This window comes from Mustelus asterias, chromosome 13 (assembly GCF_964213995.1).
Source record: "Mustelus asterias chromosome 13, sMusAst1.hap1.1, whole genome shotgun sequence".
Classification (NCBI taxonomy): Eukaryota; Metazoa; Chordata; class Chondrichthyes; order Carcharhiniformes; family Triakidae; genus Mustelus; species Mustelus asterias.
The window spans coordinates 50758171-50777108 of NC_135813.1; the positions used below are offsets into that span (position 1 = coordinate 50758171).

At 43.9% G+C, this 18938-nt stretch overlaps 1 protein-coding gene across 9 annotated transcripts in view; it reads left to right on the forward strand.

The window, feature by feature from the left end:
• Positions 1–18938, forward strand: part of exd3 (exonuclease 3'-5' domain containing 3) — a 637814-nt gene that overhangs the window by 272048 nt on the left and 346828 nt on the right. For all 9 annotated transcript variants that reach the window (XM_078226739.1, XM_078226741.1, XM_078226746.1 and 6 more), the window contains 2 exons: positions 16505–16578; positions 17633–17671. In XM_078226739.1, the coding sequence (XP_078082865.1) occupies positions 16505–16578; positions 17633–17671 (113 nt within the window). The remainder of the gene's footprint in view (positions 1–16504; positions 16579–17632; positions 17672–18938) is intronic.

The window sequence follows — 18938 nt, forward strand, 5'->3', positions numbered from 1 at the left end:
CACCTCCTCCCCTTTAATCTGTAACGGTTCCGTGACCTCCCTACCTGTTTGCCCTATTTCCGTAGACTCCATGCCCGTTTCCTCATTAAATACGGATGCAAAAAAACCATTTAGTATCTCCCCCATCTCTTTTGGTTCCATACACAGTCTACCACTCTGGTCTTCAAGAGGACTAATTTTATCCCTCACTATCCTTTTGCTCCTAACATACCAATAGAAACTCTTTGGATTTTCCTTCACTCTGTCTGCCAAAGCAACCTCATGTCTTCTTTTAGCCCTCCTGATTTCCCTCTTAAGTAGCTTCTTGCACTTTTTATACTCCTCGAGCATCTGATCTGTTCCTTGCTGTCTGTACATTTCATACAACTCTCTCTTCCTCTTAATCAGTGTTACAATCTCCCTCGAGAACCAAGGTTCCTTATTCCTATTTACTTTGTCTTTCATCCTGACAGGAACATACAAACTCTGCACTCTCAAAATTTCTCCTTTGAAGGCCTCCCACTTTCCATTTACATCCTTATCAGAGAACAGCCTGTGCCAATCCACACTTCCCAGATCCCTTCTCATTTCATCAAATTTGGCCTTTTTCCAGTTCAGAACTTCAACCCGAGGACCAGATCTATCCTTATCCACGATCAGGTTGAAACTAATGGCATTATGATCACTGGATCCAAAGTGTTCCCTCACACTCACATCCATCACCTGCCCTAACTCATTTCCCAATAGGAGATCCAATATCGCATCCTCTCTAGTTGGCACCTCTATATACTGATGTAGAAAATTCTCCTGAACACATTTTACAAACTCTACCCCGTCCAAACCTTTAACAGTATGCGAGTCCCAATCTATATGTGGAAAATTAAAATCCCCTATCATAGAAATCATAGAAACCCTACAGTACAGAAAGAGGCCATTCGGCCCATCGAGTCTGCACCGACCACAATCCCACCCAGGCCCTACCCCCATATCCCTACATATTTTACCCGCTAATCCCTCTAATCTACACACCCCAGGACACTAAGGGGCAATTTTAGCATGGCCAATCAACCTAACCCGCACATCGTTGGACTGTGGGAGGAAACCGGAGCACCCGGAGGAAACCCACGCAGACACGAGGAGAACGTGCAAACTCCACACAGACAGTGACCCAAGCCAGGAATCGAACCCAGGTCCCTGGAGCTGTGAAGCAGCAGTGCTAACCACAGTGTTACCGTGCCGCCCACTATCACAACTTTGTGTTTCTTGCAGTTGTCAGCTATCTCTCTGCTGATTTGCTCCTCCAATTCTTGCTGACTATTGGGTGGTCTATAATACAACCCCATTAATGTGGTCGTACCTTTCCTGTTTCTCAGCTCCACCCATAGGGCCTCTGTAGACAAGCTCCCTAATCTATCCTGCCTGAGTACCGCTGTAACATTTTCCCTGACTGACAATGCCACCCCCCCTCCTTTTATCCCTCTGCCTCTATCCCGCCTGAAACATTGGAATCCTGGAACATTGAGCTGCCAGTCCTGCCCCTCCTGTAGCCAAGTTTCACTAATGGCTATAATGTCATATTTCCATGTGTCTATCCACGCCTTCAGCTCATCTGCCTTCCCCACAATACTCCTGGCATTGAAATAGACACACCTCAAAAGATTATTTCCACCACACTCTACCCTTCCATTTGTGATTTTGCTTGAACTAACCTGTCTTTTTACCCCTGCTCCATTATCTGCTCTGGCACTCTGGTTCCCATCCCCCTGCAAATCTAGTTTAAACGCTCCCCAATAACACTAGCAAATCTCCCTGCAAGTATATTGGTCCCCTTGTAGTTTAGGTATAACCCGTCTCTCTTGGCAGGTCCCACCTGCTCCAGAAGAGGTCCCAATGATCCAAGAATCGGAAGCCCTGCCTCCTACACCAGTTCCTCAGCCACGTGTTCATCCGCCCAAGCATCTGCAAATAGTGTTACAATGGAGTGCGTGGCACTGGCGGTTTGTGCCTCGAGTATGGGTGTTAGATTAAAACAGTTAAATATCAACATTTCAAACACATCTTAATTCATATAGATCTATTGGAGATGAGATAGACCTCTGTATCCATGTTGATATCTGTCAGCCAGTTAAAGGCACTGTTAAATTATTCATATCAGTGAATTGGGAGGGCAGTCCAAGGACTATAAGAAAGTTTAGCATCATATTAGTTGCAGCTTGTTGCCCAATTTGATGCACTATTAACTCAGTCAATGCAATGTAGGTATTGTTTTATTTACTTTCTTCTAATCTTGGGAAACTGAACATAACTTGTGTTGGAAGCCAGAATTAAAAATTTCAAGCTCCCCAAGATGGTTGTTGTAGGGAGAGAAAGGAAAAAACAAAAAGAAAAATAAATGTCCAAAAAACGAATCTGGGAGAGCAGACAAAGGAAGGGTGAGATGGCCAGTGAAAAAATTCACCAGCTGCTACCACACTGTCAGCTTTCAGTTTACCAATGCCTCCCGGAATATGTCCAGCCCCATTTGGCAGTCCGAGGTCTGGTTTCTTCCTTGATAATTTGGTAAGAAAGATTTAGTCACTTATTCAGCAAATTGAAGGTAACCTAACTGAGATTTAATTAATTAAATACATTTCATCTGAACTGCTTAATGTAAAACATGGGATTATAGAAATAGCTAATGTGAAAGATTAGCACCATCACTGACTGGTTTGCTGGAATGACTTACTTTAATGTTAACATTTCTAATTGTTTATGCCATGTATCACTGGCATGACATGCTAGGGGGTGGGAGGGTACAATGCACGGGTTATACTACTATGACCTGGTGTATCATGGGCCCAATTTATATCTTGTGACTTCAACTTATACCCTGGCTCTCAGGATTGGCTGTCATTGTAATCATTGTCTTCAATTGCTCCAGGAGTAATAATCTCCTTTCGTGGTCTCAGAACAAGCATATTAACCGCTTGTGAGGCTCACAGAAGACTCCACTGAAGGTGTTACATGTTCCATTGATGTCTGTAACTATCAAAAATGCTTATCAACTTTCAGTTGCTGTGTGTCTTCAAATGCTGAGTTTGCATATAAATGGGATGTACTCAAGCAGCCTTTTTTACAGACTATTTCTCCATCTACCTCATGCTCTGTGAATCAGCTGGAACCATACCTTCACTAATAATACATAATTTGCTCTATGGAGCTGGTGCATGGGATTGTGGAGCCTCTGACAATGAAACATATGTCACGAGATACTCTTTATTGAGCTTGAAACTGATTTTCTCTATCACTTCATTTTCATCCTGCTTGCCTTCATCAACCTCATAATCCACAAGAAATCAATTCAATTTCTTCTCCTCTTGCTCACCATGATACCTTCACATCATCATCATTTTCTTTTGCCTCACATGATGCCACCATCCTCACCCCCAAACCTTTGCTGTTGGCAGATCTTCAAGAAAGGATGATACAAGTTAAAACATGTATTACCCCCTTGGCATGTAAGAAATATAGAAGTGTGTGGAAGCTTGAAACAGTGTAGTACTTCACAGGTACTGCCAGTTCAGTCACTGGGCTGAATTTTACAGCCCCTTGGGGCTAGGTGCAGGTGGTGGGGTGTGTAAAATTGGCACTATGGCAGCAGCATCTTGTCCAGCACCTGTACATCCCCATCTGCCCTGTGGTAATTTAACCCATTCTGGGAGGTGTCAGGGAGCCTATGAGCCAATTGAGACCCTTAAATTAACAATTAATGGAAGACCTCCAAGAGTATTTGCCCTCATCTCCCTGCCCTGCATTTCACTTCTCCCCTTGCCTAACCCCCACAGTGAGCAGGTCCCAGCAAGAACTCAGACTTACCTTGTTCCAGATTCTTGGCTCATCTTTTTCAGGGGACTCATTGTAGTCCCAGTACTGACACTGCTACTGGTGGCACTGCTGAGACAAGAGAGCTATCAGCTATTTGATTAGCTCACGGTTCTCAAAGGTAGGATTTCCTCTCAGATGGAAGCAGAAGTCCCTCCTCAAGTTGATTAAAGGTCCGACAGCTGTTAAATGGCTGTGGGACAAGCCAGCAAGCACAGATGGCCTCTCCCCTAACTTTTATAGGTGAACCCCCTCCCCAACATAACATTCAGCCCTAAGTCACTATCAGGCACCAACCTGGTGCCAGCACTATGTCACTGTTGCAGAAACTCCAACAACAAGGACATTTTGGCTCCCTTCATCCAAATTGACTGTTCCTCATCGAGTAAATTAGTAGGAAGTAAGAAATTGAAGAACATTCGACAGATGGATGAGATAGTTAACATTTTGAGTTAGAACATAGAACATAGAACAGTACAGCACAGAACAGGCCCTTCGGCCCACGTTGTTGCGCCGAGCTTTGTCTGAAACCCAGATCAAGCTATTTCCTCCCTATCATAAGAACATAAGAAATAGGAGCAGGAGTAGGCCATCTGGCCCTTCGAGCCTGCCCCGCCATTCAACAAGATCATGGCTGATCTGAAGCGAATCAGTTCCACTTACCCGCCTACTCCCCATAACCCCTTATTCCCTTATCGATCAGAAAACTATCTACCCGTGATTTAAACATATTCAACGAGGAAGCCTCCACCACTTCAATGGGCAGAGAATTCCAGAGATTCACTACCCTCTGAGAGAAGAAGTTCCCCCTCAACTCTGTTCCGAACCGGCCCCCCCTTATTTTGAGGCTGTGCCCTCTAGTTCTGGTTTCCCTTCTAAGTGGAAAGAATCTCTCCACCTCTACCCTATCCACCCCCTTCATTATCTTATATGTCTCTATAAGATCACCCCTCATCCTTCTAAACTCCAACGAGTACAGACCCAATCTGTTTAATCTCTCCTCATAAGCTACACCCCTCATCTCCGGTATCAACCTGGTGAACCTTCTCTGCACTCCCTCCAAGGCCAATATATCCTTTCGCAAATAAGGGGACCAAAACTGCACACAGTACTCCAGTTGCGGCCTCACCAGTGCCTTGTACAGTTGCAGCAAGACCTCCCTGCTTTTATATTCTATCCCCCTCGCGATAAAGGCCAACATTCCATTCGCCTTTTTGATCACCTGCTGCACCTGCAGACTGAGTTTTTGCGATTCGTGCACAAGGACCCCCAGGTCCCTCTGCACAGTCGCACGATGTAATTTTTCTCCATTTAAATAATATTCCAATTTACTATTATTTCTTCCAAAGTGGATAACCTCACATTTGCTAACGTTATATTCCATCTGCCAGATCCTCGCCCACTCGCTCAGCCGATCCAAATCTCTCTGCAGACTTTCCGCGTCCTCCACGCAATTCGCTTCCCCACTCACCTTCGTGTCATCAGCAAACTTGAATACCCTAGATTCCGGGTGCTCCGGTTTCCTCCCACAGTCCAAAGATGTGCGGGCTAGGTTGATTGGCCATGGTAAAATTGCCCCTTAGTGTCCTGGGATGCGTAGATTAGAGGGATTAGCGGGTAAAATATGTAGGAATATGGGGGTAGGGCCTGGGTGGGATTGTGGTCGGTGCAGACTCGATGGGCCAAATGGCCTCTTTCTGTACTGTAGGGTTTCTATGATTCAGTCCCTTCCTCCAGATCATCTATGTAAATGGTAAACAGTTGAGGCCCCAGCACTGATCCCTGCGGCACACCACTGGTCACCAACTGCCAACCAGAAAAGCACCCATTTATCCCAACTCTCTGCTTCCTGTTAGATAGCCAATCCCCAATCCATGCCAACACCTTACCCCTAACTCCGTGTACCCCAATCTTCTGCAGCAACCTTTTGTGAGGCACCTTATCGAACACCTTCTGGAAATCTAAAAACACCACATCCACCGGTTCCCCTCTGTCAACCGCACTAGTGACATCTTCATAAAAGTCCAGTAGATTCGTCAAACACGACTTTCCCTTCATGAATCCATGCTGCGTCTGCTTGATCGAACCATTCTTATTCAGGTGCTCTTTTATTTCCTCTTTAATAATGGACTCAAGCATCTTCCCAACTACGGACGTTAAGCTAACCGGCCTGTAGTTACCCGCCTTTTGTCTACTTCCTTTTTTAAACAGCGGCGTAACAGTAGCTGTTTTCCAGTCAGCCGGCACTACCCCAGAGTCCAGCGAATTTTGATAAATTACTACTAACGCATCTGCTATTACCTCAGCCATTTCTTTCAGTACCCTGGGATGCATTCCATCCGGGCCCGGGGACTTGTCTACCTTCAGTCCTATTATCATCCCGAAGTACTCCATGTGCCTATCCAATAGCTTCTTAAATGTTCCTAAAGTTTCTGACTCCACTATCCCTGCAGGCAGTCCATTCCACACCCCAACCACTCTCTGAGTAAAAAACCTACCTCGGACATCCTTCCTATATCTCCCACCATGAACCCTATAGTTATGCCCCCTAGTTACCACTCCATTCACTCGAGGAAATAGTCTTTGAACGTTCACTCTATCTATCCCCCTCATCATCTTATAAACCTCTATCAAGTCTCCTCTCAACCTCCTCCGCTCCAAAGAGAAAAGCCCAAGTTCCCTCAACCTTTCCTCATAAGACCTACCCTCCAAACCAGGCAGCATCCTGGTAAATCTCCTTTGCACTCTTTCCAGTCTCTCCACATCCTTCTTGTAGTGAGGTGACCAGAACTGCACACAATATTCCAAATGTGGTCTCACCAAGGTCCTGTACAGTTGCAGCATAACCCCACGGCTCTTAAACTCAAACCCCCTGTTAATGAACGCCAACACACTATAGGCCTTCTTCACGGCTCTATCCACTTGAGTGGCAACCTTCAGAGATCTATGGATATGAACCCCAAGATCTCTCTGTTCCTCCACACTCTTCAGAACCCTACCTTTGACCCTGTAATCCACATTTAAATTAGTCCTACCAAAATGAATCACCTCGCATTTGTCAGGGTTAAACTCCATTTGCCATTTTTCAGCCCAGCTCTGCATCCTATCTATATCTCTTTGCAGCCTACAACAGCCCTCCACCTCATCCACTACTCCACCAATCTTGGTGTCATCAGCAAATTTCCTGATCCACCCTTCAGCCCCCTCCTCCAAGTCATTTATAAAAATGACAAATAGCAGAGGACCAAGCACTGATCCCTGTGGCACTCCGCTGGTAACCGGTTTCCAGTCCGAAAATTTTCCATCCACCACCACCCTCTGTCTTCTGTTAGATAGCCAGTTACCTCTCCAATCGGCCAAACTTCCCTCTATCCCACACATCCTTACTTTCTTCATAAGCCGACCATGGGGGACTTTATCAAACGCCTTACTAAAATCCATGTATATGACATCAACTGCACTACCTTCATCTACATACTTAGTTACCTCCTCAAAAAATTCTATCAAATTTGTGAGGCAAGACTTGCCCTTCACAAATCCGTGCTGACTATCCTGGATTAAGCTGCATCTTTCTAAATGGTCGTAAATCCTATCCCTGAGGACCTTTTCCATCAACTTACCGACCACCGAAGTAAGACTAACCGGCCTATAATTACCAGGGTCATTTCTATTCCCTTTCTTAAACAGAGGAACCACATTCGCCACTCTCCAGTCCTCTGGCACCACCCCCGTGGACAGTGAGGACGCAAAGATCAAAGCCAAAGGCTCTGCTATCTCATCCCTTGCCTCCCAAAGACTCCTAGGATATATTTCATCAGGCCCAGGGGACTTATCAACTTTCAGTTTATTCAAAATTGCTAGTACATCTTCCCTCCGAACATCTACTTCCTCCAGCCTATCAGCCTGTGACACCCTCCCTTCCTCAAAAACATGAGTTGAATATGTCTTCTTTAAAGAAGATATTCAATTCAAACCGTTAACTTTGTCTCTCTCCCATTAGATGCTGTTGAGTATTTTGGTCCTCTTAGGGAAAGGAAGAAATCCTGGTGGGTTAGAGAAGATTTTAAACCATTAGGCATTTAAGAAACTGACAGAACTACCAGCATTGTGTTAAATGACTCTAAATCAGAATTATAAGCTAACAAGGGAGCAGTTTGCACATGTGAAATGCAGTAAGAAATTTAAACAAGAGATAATGATTTAAAGATATATGTTGATATTTTGAATGTACTAAATTACTTTATAAATGTAATTTATAAAAGATCATTGTTCACTTTAGCCAAAGGCAGATTGCAGCAGGGCATGATGGTAAAAGACATAAGGACAAGCACCACATCGTAAGAAAACAATAAAACCTTAGAAATGAGCAAATTTTATCAGTAAAGTTTCTAATGGCAGAACATTCATGAATAGGGCCGATTCACTGTCCAGATAAGGTGGATGCATGCCTGGACGTGGGATCATGTGATAGTCTGGTTTGGCAGTGACCGAGAGGGGAACTTGTGGGAATGTTAACTTTGAACTTAGTGGCCAGGTGTCTGGTTGCTAAGTGATACAGAAGGTTGAATTAGCCAAAAGGGGAGGATACACCCAGATTCTACAGACTAAAGAAATACCATTATGTTAGTGGGTAAGGTGCAATTGGCTTAAGTGTATGACAGGTGTTATTAATGATTTATGTATACTGAAGATGATTTATTCAAAGCTAATGAAAGGTGGGAGAATTTGATAAGAAAAGTGCATAATTGATCTATCTTGAACTGAATACGTCAGAATTCATCAGAGACATCAGGCTGCTCTATGTCTGGAGATCCTAACACTCTTTGGTGACTTCTCCCTGAAGCCTTTAGTCAAATAAAAGATATGTCTTTAAACTGGGACACTGGCATCCGTGAGTTTTGTATTGTCTGAAGTTTCAACGATACCCGGCCAACTTGCAAACCCCGCCAACAGTCCTTTGGTTTTATAATCTTACTATCTTGAAAATAACATTCTGGATTTACTTTATCTAAAGTCGTCATTATCTAAATTGCGAAGTTCAAGATTCTCTAAACTTTCCTTGTAATTCAACCTTCTAAATCTTGAGTCATTCTAATTGGTCTTTGGTGTTTTCTCAACCATATATATGTGTTTTTTATAAAATGTTCCACACGTCATTGGAGAAGTGCAACCTGAAAAATTATTAATATTTCTGCAGATATATTATGAAAATATGGGGATGATGTTCTGTAAAAGGGATCAGCAGCGTTTATAGGCCCAATGCGAAATCCTATTTCTGAAGGTGGATGTCCATGATAAATTGCCCCTAAAGTGTAGGTTAGCTGGATTACCTATGGTAGATGCACTGGGTTGCAGGGATGCGGCAGGGCTGTGGGCCTGTATGGGATGCTGTTCGGCGGGTTGGTGTAGACTCAAGGCTGAATGGCCTCCTGTTACAAGGATTCTATGTCAATACTGGTGCAAAATTAAGGATTATCTTGTATTTAAGTTCAAACATTGTTTTTTCTGCTCTGCGTAAGCAAAACAAATAACAAACCTGTCAAATTTGGAATTGGAACTCAATTCCTCCTTCACTTTCCCTGTCGCTGCCATCTCCCATGGTTGCTGCATTTCCTCCATCTTTCCCTGTCACTGTACCTTCTTCCAGTCATTACCTTTGTCTCAATTGCTTCTCCTGCTCCCCAAGATCTACCTGAGGGTCACTACAAACTATGCAGCAGCCCAAGATACAAATCATCATTCCTGGTAAGCTGTTCAGAGATTCTTAGTCAGTGTCTGCAGCTCACCAACCTTATGTAGGCAAGTCCCTTGGCTCAGTACTGGTTGAACTTTGGCCTTACCTATTAGGATGCAGTGATTGTTCCATTTACTGAATTCATGGTGGCAGGTAAGTGTGAATCAACTTCTAAGCAGCACGGTAGCACAGTGGTTAGCACTGCTGCTTCACAGCTCCAGGGACCTGGGTTCGATTCCCGGCTCGGGTGACTGTGTGGAGTTTGCACATTCTCCTCGTATCTGCGTGGGTTTCCTCCGGGTGCTCCGGTTTCCTCCCACAGTCCAAAGATGTGCGGGTTAGGTTGATTGGCCATGCTAAAATTGCCCCTTAGTGTCCTGAGATGCGTAGGTTAGAGGATTAGTGGGTAAAATATGTAGGGATATGGGGGTAGGGCCTGGGTGGGATTGTGGTCGGTGCAGACTCGATGGGCCGAATGGCCTCTTTCTGTACTGTAGGGTTTCTATGATTTCTATGAAGTCTTAGTTGTCATATTTCGATGAGAAAAGAAATTGAAGTAAAAACAGAAAATGCTGGAAAGTCTCAGCAGGTCTGACAGCATCTGTGAAGAGAGAATAGAGCCAATGTTTTGATTATGGATGACCCATCGTCTTTTTTTTCTGCTCTGCGTAAACTTGAAACATTGGCTTTATTCTGTCTCCACAGATGTTGTCAGACCTGCTGAGTTTCTCCAGCAATCTCTATCTTGTTTCAGATTCCAGCATCCACAGTATTTTGCCTTTAAGAAATTGAAGTATCTCACTAGAAGCAATGAGTTGCTTTAGTAATTCTGCAAATGGGAAAAACTCATCACTCAAAAGATCTACATCTATAAATCAAAGAGGATGGTCTTTCATTGCAATGAAATTATGAATTGGATTCACAAGATATGGATGGATTGACCAGAGTAGGTGATGAGAATCAATCAAACAAATGATAGAGTTGCCAGTTTATCTCACAAGTGCATGACATTTATCAGTTTATTCACTAGATTGGGATTTGTTAGTACTTTTTTGAGACTCTTTTCTTTCGAGTATTTTTGCCCACATTTTTGAGAAATATTGGACTGTTGATGGGGTTTGTTTTATTGGTGATTCTCCTATATATGGACTGCATCAGAATCCTCTTCACCATCATCCAGTCACCTTCTTCCAAGAGGGAGGTCACTAGAACGCAAATATAAATTGGAATGCATTTACAAAGGCCAATGAAGAGCTCGAACACTGTTCTGGCTTGACTCAAAGCAGAGCAGGGTGGAGAACAGAGGGGTTCCTGGTTTCTTTGTTCAACACATCACCATACAATGCATTTATCTGCTGGAGCTTAATGAGTACCACTTCTTCACACACTTAACTTGAACCTTTGGGTTACTTAAAGGGAGATTTTGTGTAATCAGCTAATTATCTATTCAAATTATCTAATTATCTATTCAAGACACAAATTCAATTACAAGATACTGGTTGGAATACGAGTCTCCACAGGTAATCAAGTCTTTACAGGTACAGACAATGTGAGTGGAGAGAGGGTTAAGCACAGGTTAAAGAGGTGTGAATTGTCTCAAGCCAGGACAAGTCGTGGGGGTTACAGATAGTGTGACATGAACCCAAGATCCCGGTTGAGGCCATCCTCGTGTGCAGAATTTGGTTCAAGTTCAGTTCAACTTGGACAAGTTCCGCATACATGAGGACAGCCTCAACCGGGATCTTGGGTTCATGTCACACTATCTGTAACCCCTACGACCTGCCTGGGCTTGCAAAATCTCACTAACTGTCCTGGCTTGAGACAATTCACACCTCGTTAACCTGTGCTTAACCCTCTCTCCACTCACATTGTCTGCACCTGTAAAGACTTGATTACTTGTTAAGACTCTCATTCCAACCATTATCTTGTAATTGAGTTTGTGTCTATATATGCCCTGTTTGTGAAACAAATCCTGCACTCACCTGATGAAGGAGTGGTGCTCCAAAAGTTTGTGCTACCAAATAAACCTGTTCGACTTTAACCTGGTGTTGTGAGACTACTTAGTGTGCACTGCAATGGTTCTATGGTTCTAATCACTCTTTGCTTTATAAGTCTCTCTGATGCAATCTTTCCTCGCTCCACCAATCACTGACCTTCTACTCTGTTCTATCTACTCCACTCCCTCTTCACTCACATTTCTCCCTCTTTAGCTCTGAAGAATAGTCATTCTGACATGAAACATTATCTCTGGTTCTATTTCCACAAATGCCGCCAAACGTTCTGAGTTTTTCCTGCATTTTCTGTTGTTGTTTTCGATTTCCAGCATCCGCATTTTGCTCTTATTTTAGTTTGGTTTGTCTGAATTTGGTCTAATTCTGAGTTTGTATTTAGGAGTGTTGTTCTGTACCATTCATGGCTGCACCATACTTCGTGTTGTCTGTATGGTGATGGCATGTGACCCAATCTCAATCTGCTGCTTCTGTCTGATAGATAGATGGAAGTGTGTCCTTTCTGAAGGTTGGACTGCAATTGTAGGATGCTCTACTTCCCAGGTGCATGCTGTGTGACCTCCAGCTCTGAGTGCTGCCAGGGCATTTATCTGTTCCACACATCTCAACCACAGCAATTTGTGATGATGGGTGGTGATGGGAACAGGAACTGTGGATGGTTCTGAGCATACTGAATCCACTGTGCTCCTGGCTGGAATCAAATCTGGGAGAAGATTTTCATGTTGTTGTCTGGAAAACCAGTGTCCTGACGTTTCCATTGATTTGGATGCTTGTTGTACTTCCTGTGGAATGTCAGGGGCAGATTGCAAACACCCTGGGCTATGTTTTTATTTATGAACTCCAGGTGCTGATGAAATGTGTTTTACATGACACAGCTGAATGTGCAGCTGTTACATGACACAGCTGCAGGGATGTCTCCGACTCCATTCCAGAAAGTTTGTGTGTTGAAAGTGAATATGCCCAAGACGGCACTCCAAATGTTTGCCACATTGACAGCTCCTCACAGCAAACATGGTTTAAGTAAACGCACCATTTAGTTTCATATTGAGACTTTGCTACTTCTGTTTGACTTGGATTAAAAAGTGGCTGCCAATTTTCATAAACAATGTGAATAACCTAAAACAGGAAGAATTCCTGTTGAATTGAAACATCTGTTATAAAGGTAATACAACAAACACAGCAGGGCTCCACACACACACAAAGCTCCCCATTTTACACATACACACACAGCTGTCAATTTAACGCATATACACAGCTCCCCATTTTACACATATACACACAGCTCCCCATTTTATACACACACAGACACACACACACACAGCTGTCAATTTAATGCATATACACAGCTCCCCATTTTATACACACACACACAGCTGTCAATTTAACGCATATACACAGCTCCCCATTTCATACACACACAGCTGTCAATTTAACGCATATGCACAGCTCCCCATTTTACACATACACAGCTCCCCATTTTACACACACACAGCTCTCTATTTTACACAGCTCCCCATTTTACACATGTACACACAGCTCCCAAAGAACAAAGAACAGTACAGCACAGGAAACAGGCCCTTCGGCCCTCCAAGCCTGTGCCGCTCCTTGGTCCAACTAGACCAATCGTTTGTATCCCTCCATTCCCAGGCTGCTCATGTGACTATCCAGGTAAGTCTTAAACGATGTCAGCGTGCCTGCCTCCACCACCCTACTTGGCAGCGCATTCCAGGCCCCCACCACCCTCTGTGTAAAAAACGTCCCTCTGATGTCTGAGTTATACTTCGCCCCTCTCACCTTGAGCCCGTGACCCCTCGTGATCGTCACCTCCGACCTGGGAAAAAGCTTCCCACTATTCACCCTATCTATACCCTTCATAATCTTGTATACCTCTATTAGATCTCCCCTCATTCTCCGTCTTTCCAAGGAGAACAACCCCAGTCTACCCAATCTCTCCTCATAGCTAAGACCCTCCATACCAGGCAACATCCTGGTAAACCTTCTCTGCACTCTCTCCAATGCCTCCACGTCCTTCTGGTAGTGCGGCGACCAGAACTGGACGCAGTACTCCAAATGTGGCCTAACCAGCGTTCTATACAGCTGCATCATCAGACTCCAGCTTTTCTACTCTATACCCCGTCCTATAAAGGCAAGCATACCATATGCCTTCTTCACCACCTTCTCCACCTGTGTTGCCACCTTCAAGGATTTGTGGACTTGCACACCTAGGTCCCTCTGTGTTTCTATACTCCTGATGACTCTGCCATTTATTGTATAACTCCTCCCTACATTATTTCTTCCAAAATGCATCACTTCGCATTTATCCGGATTAAACTCCATCTGCCACCTCTCCGCCCAATTTTCCAGCCTATCTATATCCTGCTGTATTGCCCGACAATGCTCTTCGCTATCCGCAATTCCAGCCATCTTCGTGTCATCCGCAAACTTGCTGATTACACCAGTTACACCTTCTTCCAAATCATTTATATATATCACAAATAGCAGAGGTCCCAGTACAGAGCCCTGCGGAACACCACTGGTCACAGACCTCCAGCCGGAAAAAGACCCTTCGACCACTACCCTCTGTCTCCTATGGCCAAGCCAGTTCTCCACCCATCTAGCCACTTCTCCTTGTATCCCATGAGCCTTAACCTTCTTAACCAACCTGCCATGTGGGACTTTGTTTTACACATACACACACAGCTCCCCATTTTACACATATACACACAGCTCCCCATTTTACACATAAACAGACAGCTCCCCATTTTACACATACACACACAGCTGTCAATTAAACGCATATACACAGCTCCCCATTTTACACACGTACACACGGCTCCCCATTTTATACACATAACACAGCTCTCAATTTAACACATGCACACAGCTCCCCATTTTACACATACACAGCTCCCCATTTTACACACATATACACAACTCATTTTACACATATACACAGATCCCCATTTTACACATATACACAGCTCCACGTTTTACACAAATACATAGCTCCCCATTTTACACACATACAGCTTCTCATTTTACACGTATACATAGATCCCCATTTTACACATAGATAGAGCTCCCCATTTTACACATCTCCACAGCTCCCCATTTTACACATCTCCACAGCTCCCCATTTTACACATATACACAGCTCCCCATTTTACACATATACACAGCTCCCCATTTTACACATATACACAGCTCCCCATTTTACACATATACACGGTTCCCCATTTTTCACATATACACAAATACCCATTTTACACATATACACAGCTCCCCATTTTACACATATACACAGCTCCCCATTTTACACATATACACAGCTCCCCATTTTACACATATACACAGCTCCCCATTTTACACATATACACAGCTCCCCATTTTACACATATACACAGCTCCCCATTTTACACATATACACAGCTCCCCATTTTACACATATACCCATCTTACACATATATACAGATCCCCATTTTACACATATACACAGCTCCACATTTTGCACACATACACAGCTCCCCATTTTACACACATACACACAACTCATTTTACACACATACACAGCTCCCCATTTTACACACATACACACAACTCATTTTACACATATACACAGCTCCCCATTTTTCACATATACCCATCTTACACATATATACAGATCCCCATTTTACACATATACACAGCTCCACATTTTACACACATACACACAACTCATTTTACACACATACACAGCTCCCCATTTTACACACATACACACAACTCATTTTACACATATACACAGCTCCCCATTTTTCACATATACCCATCTTACACATATATACAGATCCCCATTTTACACATATACACAGCTCCACATTTTGCACACATACACAGCTCCCCATTTTACACACATACACACAACTCATTTTACACATATACACAGATCCCCATTTTGCACATATACACAGATCCCCATTTTACACATATACACAGATCCCCATTTTACACATATACACAGCTCCCCATTTTACACATCTCCAGAGCTCCCCATTTTACACATCTCCACAGCTCCCCATTTTACACATCTCCACAGCTCCCCATTTTACACATATACAGAGCTACTCATTTTACACATACACAGATCTCCATTTTACACATATACACAGCTCTCCATTTTACACATTCACAGATCCCCATTCTATACATATACACAGATTCCCATTTTACACATATACACAGTTCTCACTGTTGAAGACATACTGGCTCCAGCTTCTTCCTTTACCAGACAGAGATGGGGGAATTCTCCCAGCTTGCACTGTTTTTGTAGCGCAGCGGGCTGGGAGACCCAAGCAGAGGCCATTTGGCGAGCTCCATGCTGGGTGCCACAGCCTCTGCGAGTCTTCAGCAGCCAGATTTCTGGCGCTTTCAGCTCTGCGCCTGAAGACATTATGCAAATATTAATTTAAATGAACTTTAAATATCATTAGCTGGCCTGGACTGCAAGGCAAGCGTCCGTCCCCCTCCAGGGAGCCATTGGAGCCCCCAGAGTGTCCGGTGCCGGGGTGGGGTGTCCCCTGGGCATTGCCACCTTGGCAGTGCCAGCCTGGGCCCGCAGGCACTGCCCAAGGGGTATTTCCATGTTCCCATATTTAGTGATTTATCTTTAATGTATAAGTTGTAGCTGATGACCATTCACTGGCCCTACCAAATGGTTTTTGTTGATTGAGAGTAGGTTGGGAATATGGGGTCTATAATGAAGCCCTTCATGATGAATAGCTGCTGAGAGTCCAGGCTTGGGCACATCTGTGGGCAATGACCATGTGATGGACAATGGCTGGACTTGTGCACTGTATCCCAGCAAAAGCTGCAAGAGGGGACGGGGAAGGATAGGGACATTGAGTAAATTGCTGAAAGGATCTTATATTCTTGCCACCTGCAGTATACTGTCCAAATGCCGTGAACCAGCGCTCCCTAGCTTCCATCAAATACCTCTTGTATAAACGCTTTCTGGAGGTAAGTCCCATTTATTCTTGGTCAGACTATGACTTGGTAGAAGGGTGGGATCAATTGTTTGAATTTCTAGGATGCCACTTTGCACTGTCTGTTGCTCTGACCTTGTTGATGTTGATAGTGGATTCTCTTGGTGGGATCTGAAAAACAGCCTCAATGACCAACTGCCACATAGCCTGTCAATACTCACTGGTACGGCTCCCCTGATATCTCAGCTGTAATAGATTAGACTAAATTATCAAAGACTCTTTGCACTTCCTATCCTCTGTCTTTACCTCGGTCTAAGCCTCTGGACCTTCGGTCTAACCCTCTGGACGCTCGGTCTAACCCTCTGGACGCTCGGTCTAACCCCGTGGATGCTCAGTCTAACCCCCTGGACGCTCGGTCTAACCCCCTGGGCGCTCGGTCTAACCCCCTGGATGCTCGGCCTAACCCCATATGCTCAGTCTTTCCCCCCTTTTTCCCCTGCTTTTTTCTCTTCACATTACACTTTCCTCCTCTATCCAATTAGTGATTATTAATCAGTTGCATTTCTAAGCTGGCTTTGTTGTGAGTCCGTTCACTATCAGTAGGATGGTTTTGACTGTGTGCCTTTTCCTCGTGGGTATGCTTTCCAGCAAGAGCCCCAATCTTGGTTGATTTTACTCTCCTTACCCACAGAAGAGTCACATTGGACTCAAAACATTAACCCTGTTTCTCTCTCCACCACTGCTGTCTGACCTGCCAGGTTTTTCCAGCACTTCCTGCTTTTATTTTGGATGTCCATCATCCGCAGTATGCTTTTATTTTAATTTGATTTTATTATCAAGATCCATCTGGTTGGAATCAGCCAATCGGCAGAGTCAGCCAGCTCAATCCTGACATGGTCCATTGATATTGGCTGATTGAATGATCCCTTTTCCTCCAGACCATTGAGTGATCTTGCAGTGGAACTTGATCAATGACTATGATGACTGTTGGCTGGTACTAGGATTCATGATGGGCTGGGTGGGCAGAATGGAGAGAGGCAGAGGATCATGCATTATCTTCTCTAACCCCATGTTCTTCATCCTTGCAGAAGAGTATGAGTGAAGAGAACTGGTCGGAGCACATTGAGGTTAGTTTTCCTCTCTTCAGCGAGTCTCACATTTTCCAGTCAGATCTTGTACAGATTTTGACTAATTTGGCAATATCTGTCCATTCAATTATCTAGTTTGCTACGGTCAAATGTTAGCTCACAAGATGGACAGTTCAAGTTGGGAAATTGTCTGGCTCAGCACACCAGGTTCGAGGGTGGGGAAGTGGGGGATGATGTTAGCCTAGACCGCAACTTTTGCTTTTGATTTTGGCATGAGTGTTTCACTCCAGGTATGATTCGATCGATCCACTGGGAAGTTTTATGAAAACAAACTTTATTTAAGAACAGTTAGAATATTATAAAAAGAATTGGCATAACTTTTACCGATTTAAACACTCAAACATGACACAATATAATTCTGAATAGCTAGCTATTTCTATTGTTCCAATTTAGCTGTATTCCCCATAGACTTGAACCCCTTCTTCAGAACCAGTTAGCACCAAAAACAGATATGCCTGTGTGGATGCTGGATTTTCAGCCATTTAACACCTCTGGACAGATACTGATAGGTTCCTGTCTTTTGACTCTCGTACAGTAGAATCTCAGCGAAAGAGACTTATTTCCTGGCAGATTCCAGTCTCCAACTTCAGAGAAGGGAAAAGAGAGGCACTGCTCCCTAACAACTCGATCAGCATCTCACCTTGAGTTCTCTGTGTAAGCTTCGCTCTACCCAGTCACCTGATGTTACTGTTAATCAACCCAATCAATTCCTACTCTGCCAAAACCCCAGAGGAAATCACTAAAATTAGAAGAACAGCATTAGTTCAGATAAAGACAAACATTCGAGCAATTAAGAGCAATTATGTTGCCACAGTAACAGTACAGGATGCCAGTTATAGACCCAGTGGCACTCAAAGATCCTGCACAAAAAACATGACAAATACATTTCTTAAAGGAAAAGTATTGCAGAGCAGCATGGTGGCACTGCTGCCTCACAGTGCCAGGGACCCGGGTTACATTCCCGGCTTGGGTCACTGTCTGTGCGGAGTCTGCACATTGGGTGCATTGGCCATGCTAAATTCTCCCTAAGTGTACCTGAACAGGCGACGGAGAGTGGCGACTAGGGGATTTTCATAGTAACTTCGTTGCAGTGTTAATGTGAGCTTACTTGTGATACTGATAAATAAACTTTAAAATTCTAAAATGTATTGTCACAACGGTGAGGAAGATAGCAACAAACTTCACAAGGACAGAAACAAGTTGATGAAATGGGTGAAAAATTCATAGAAGGAGGCTATTCGGCCCA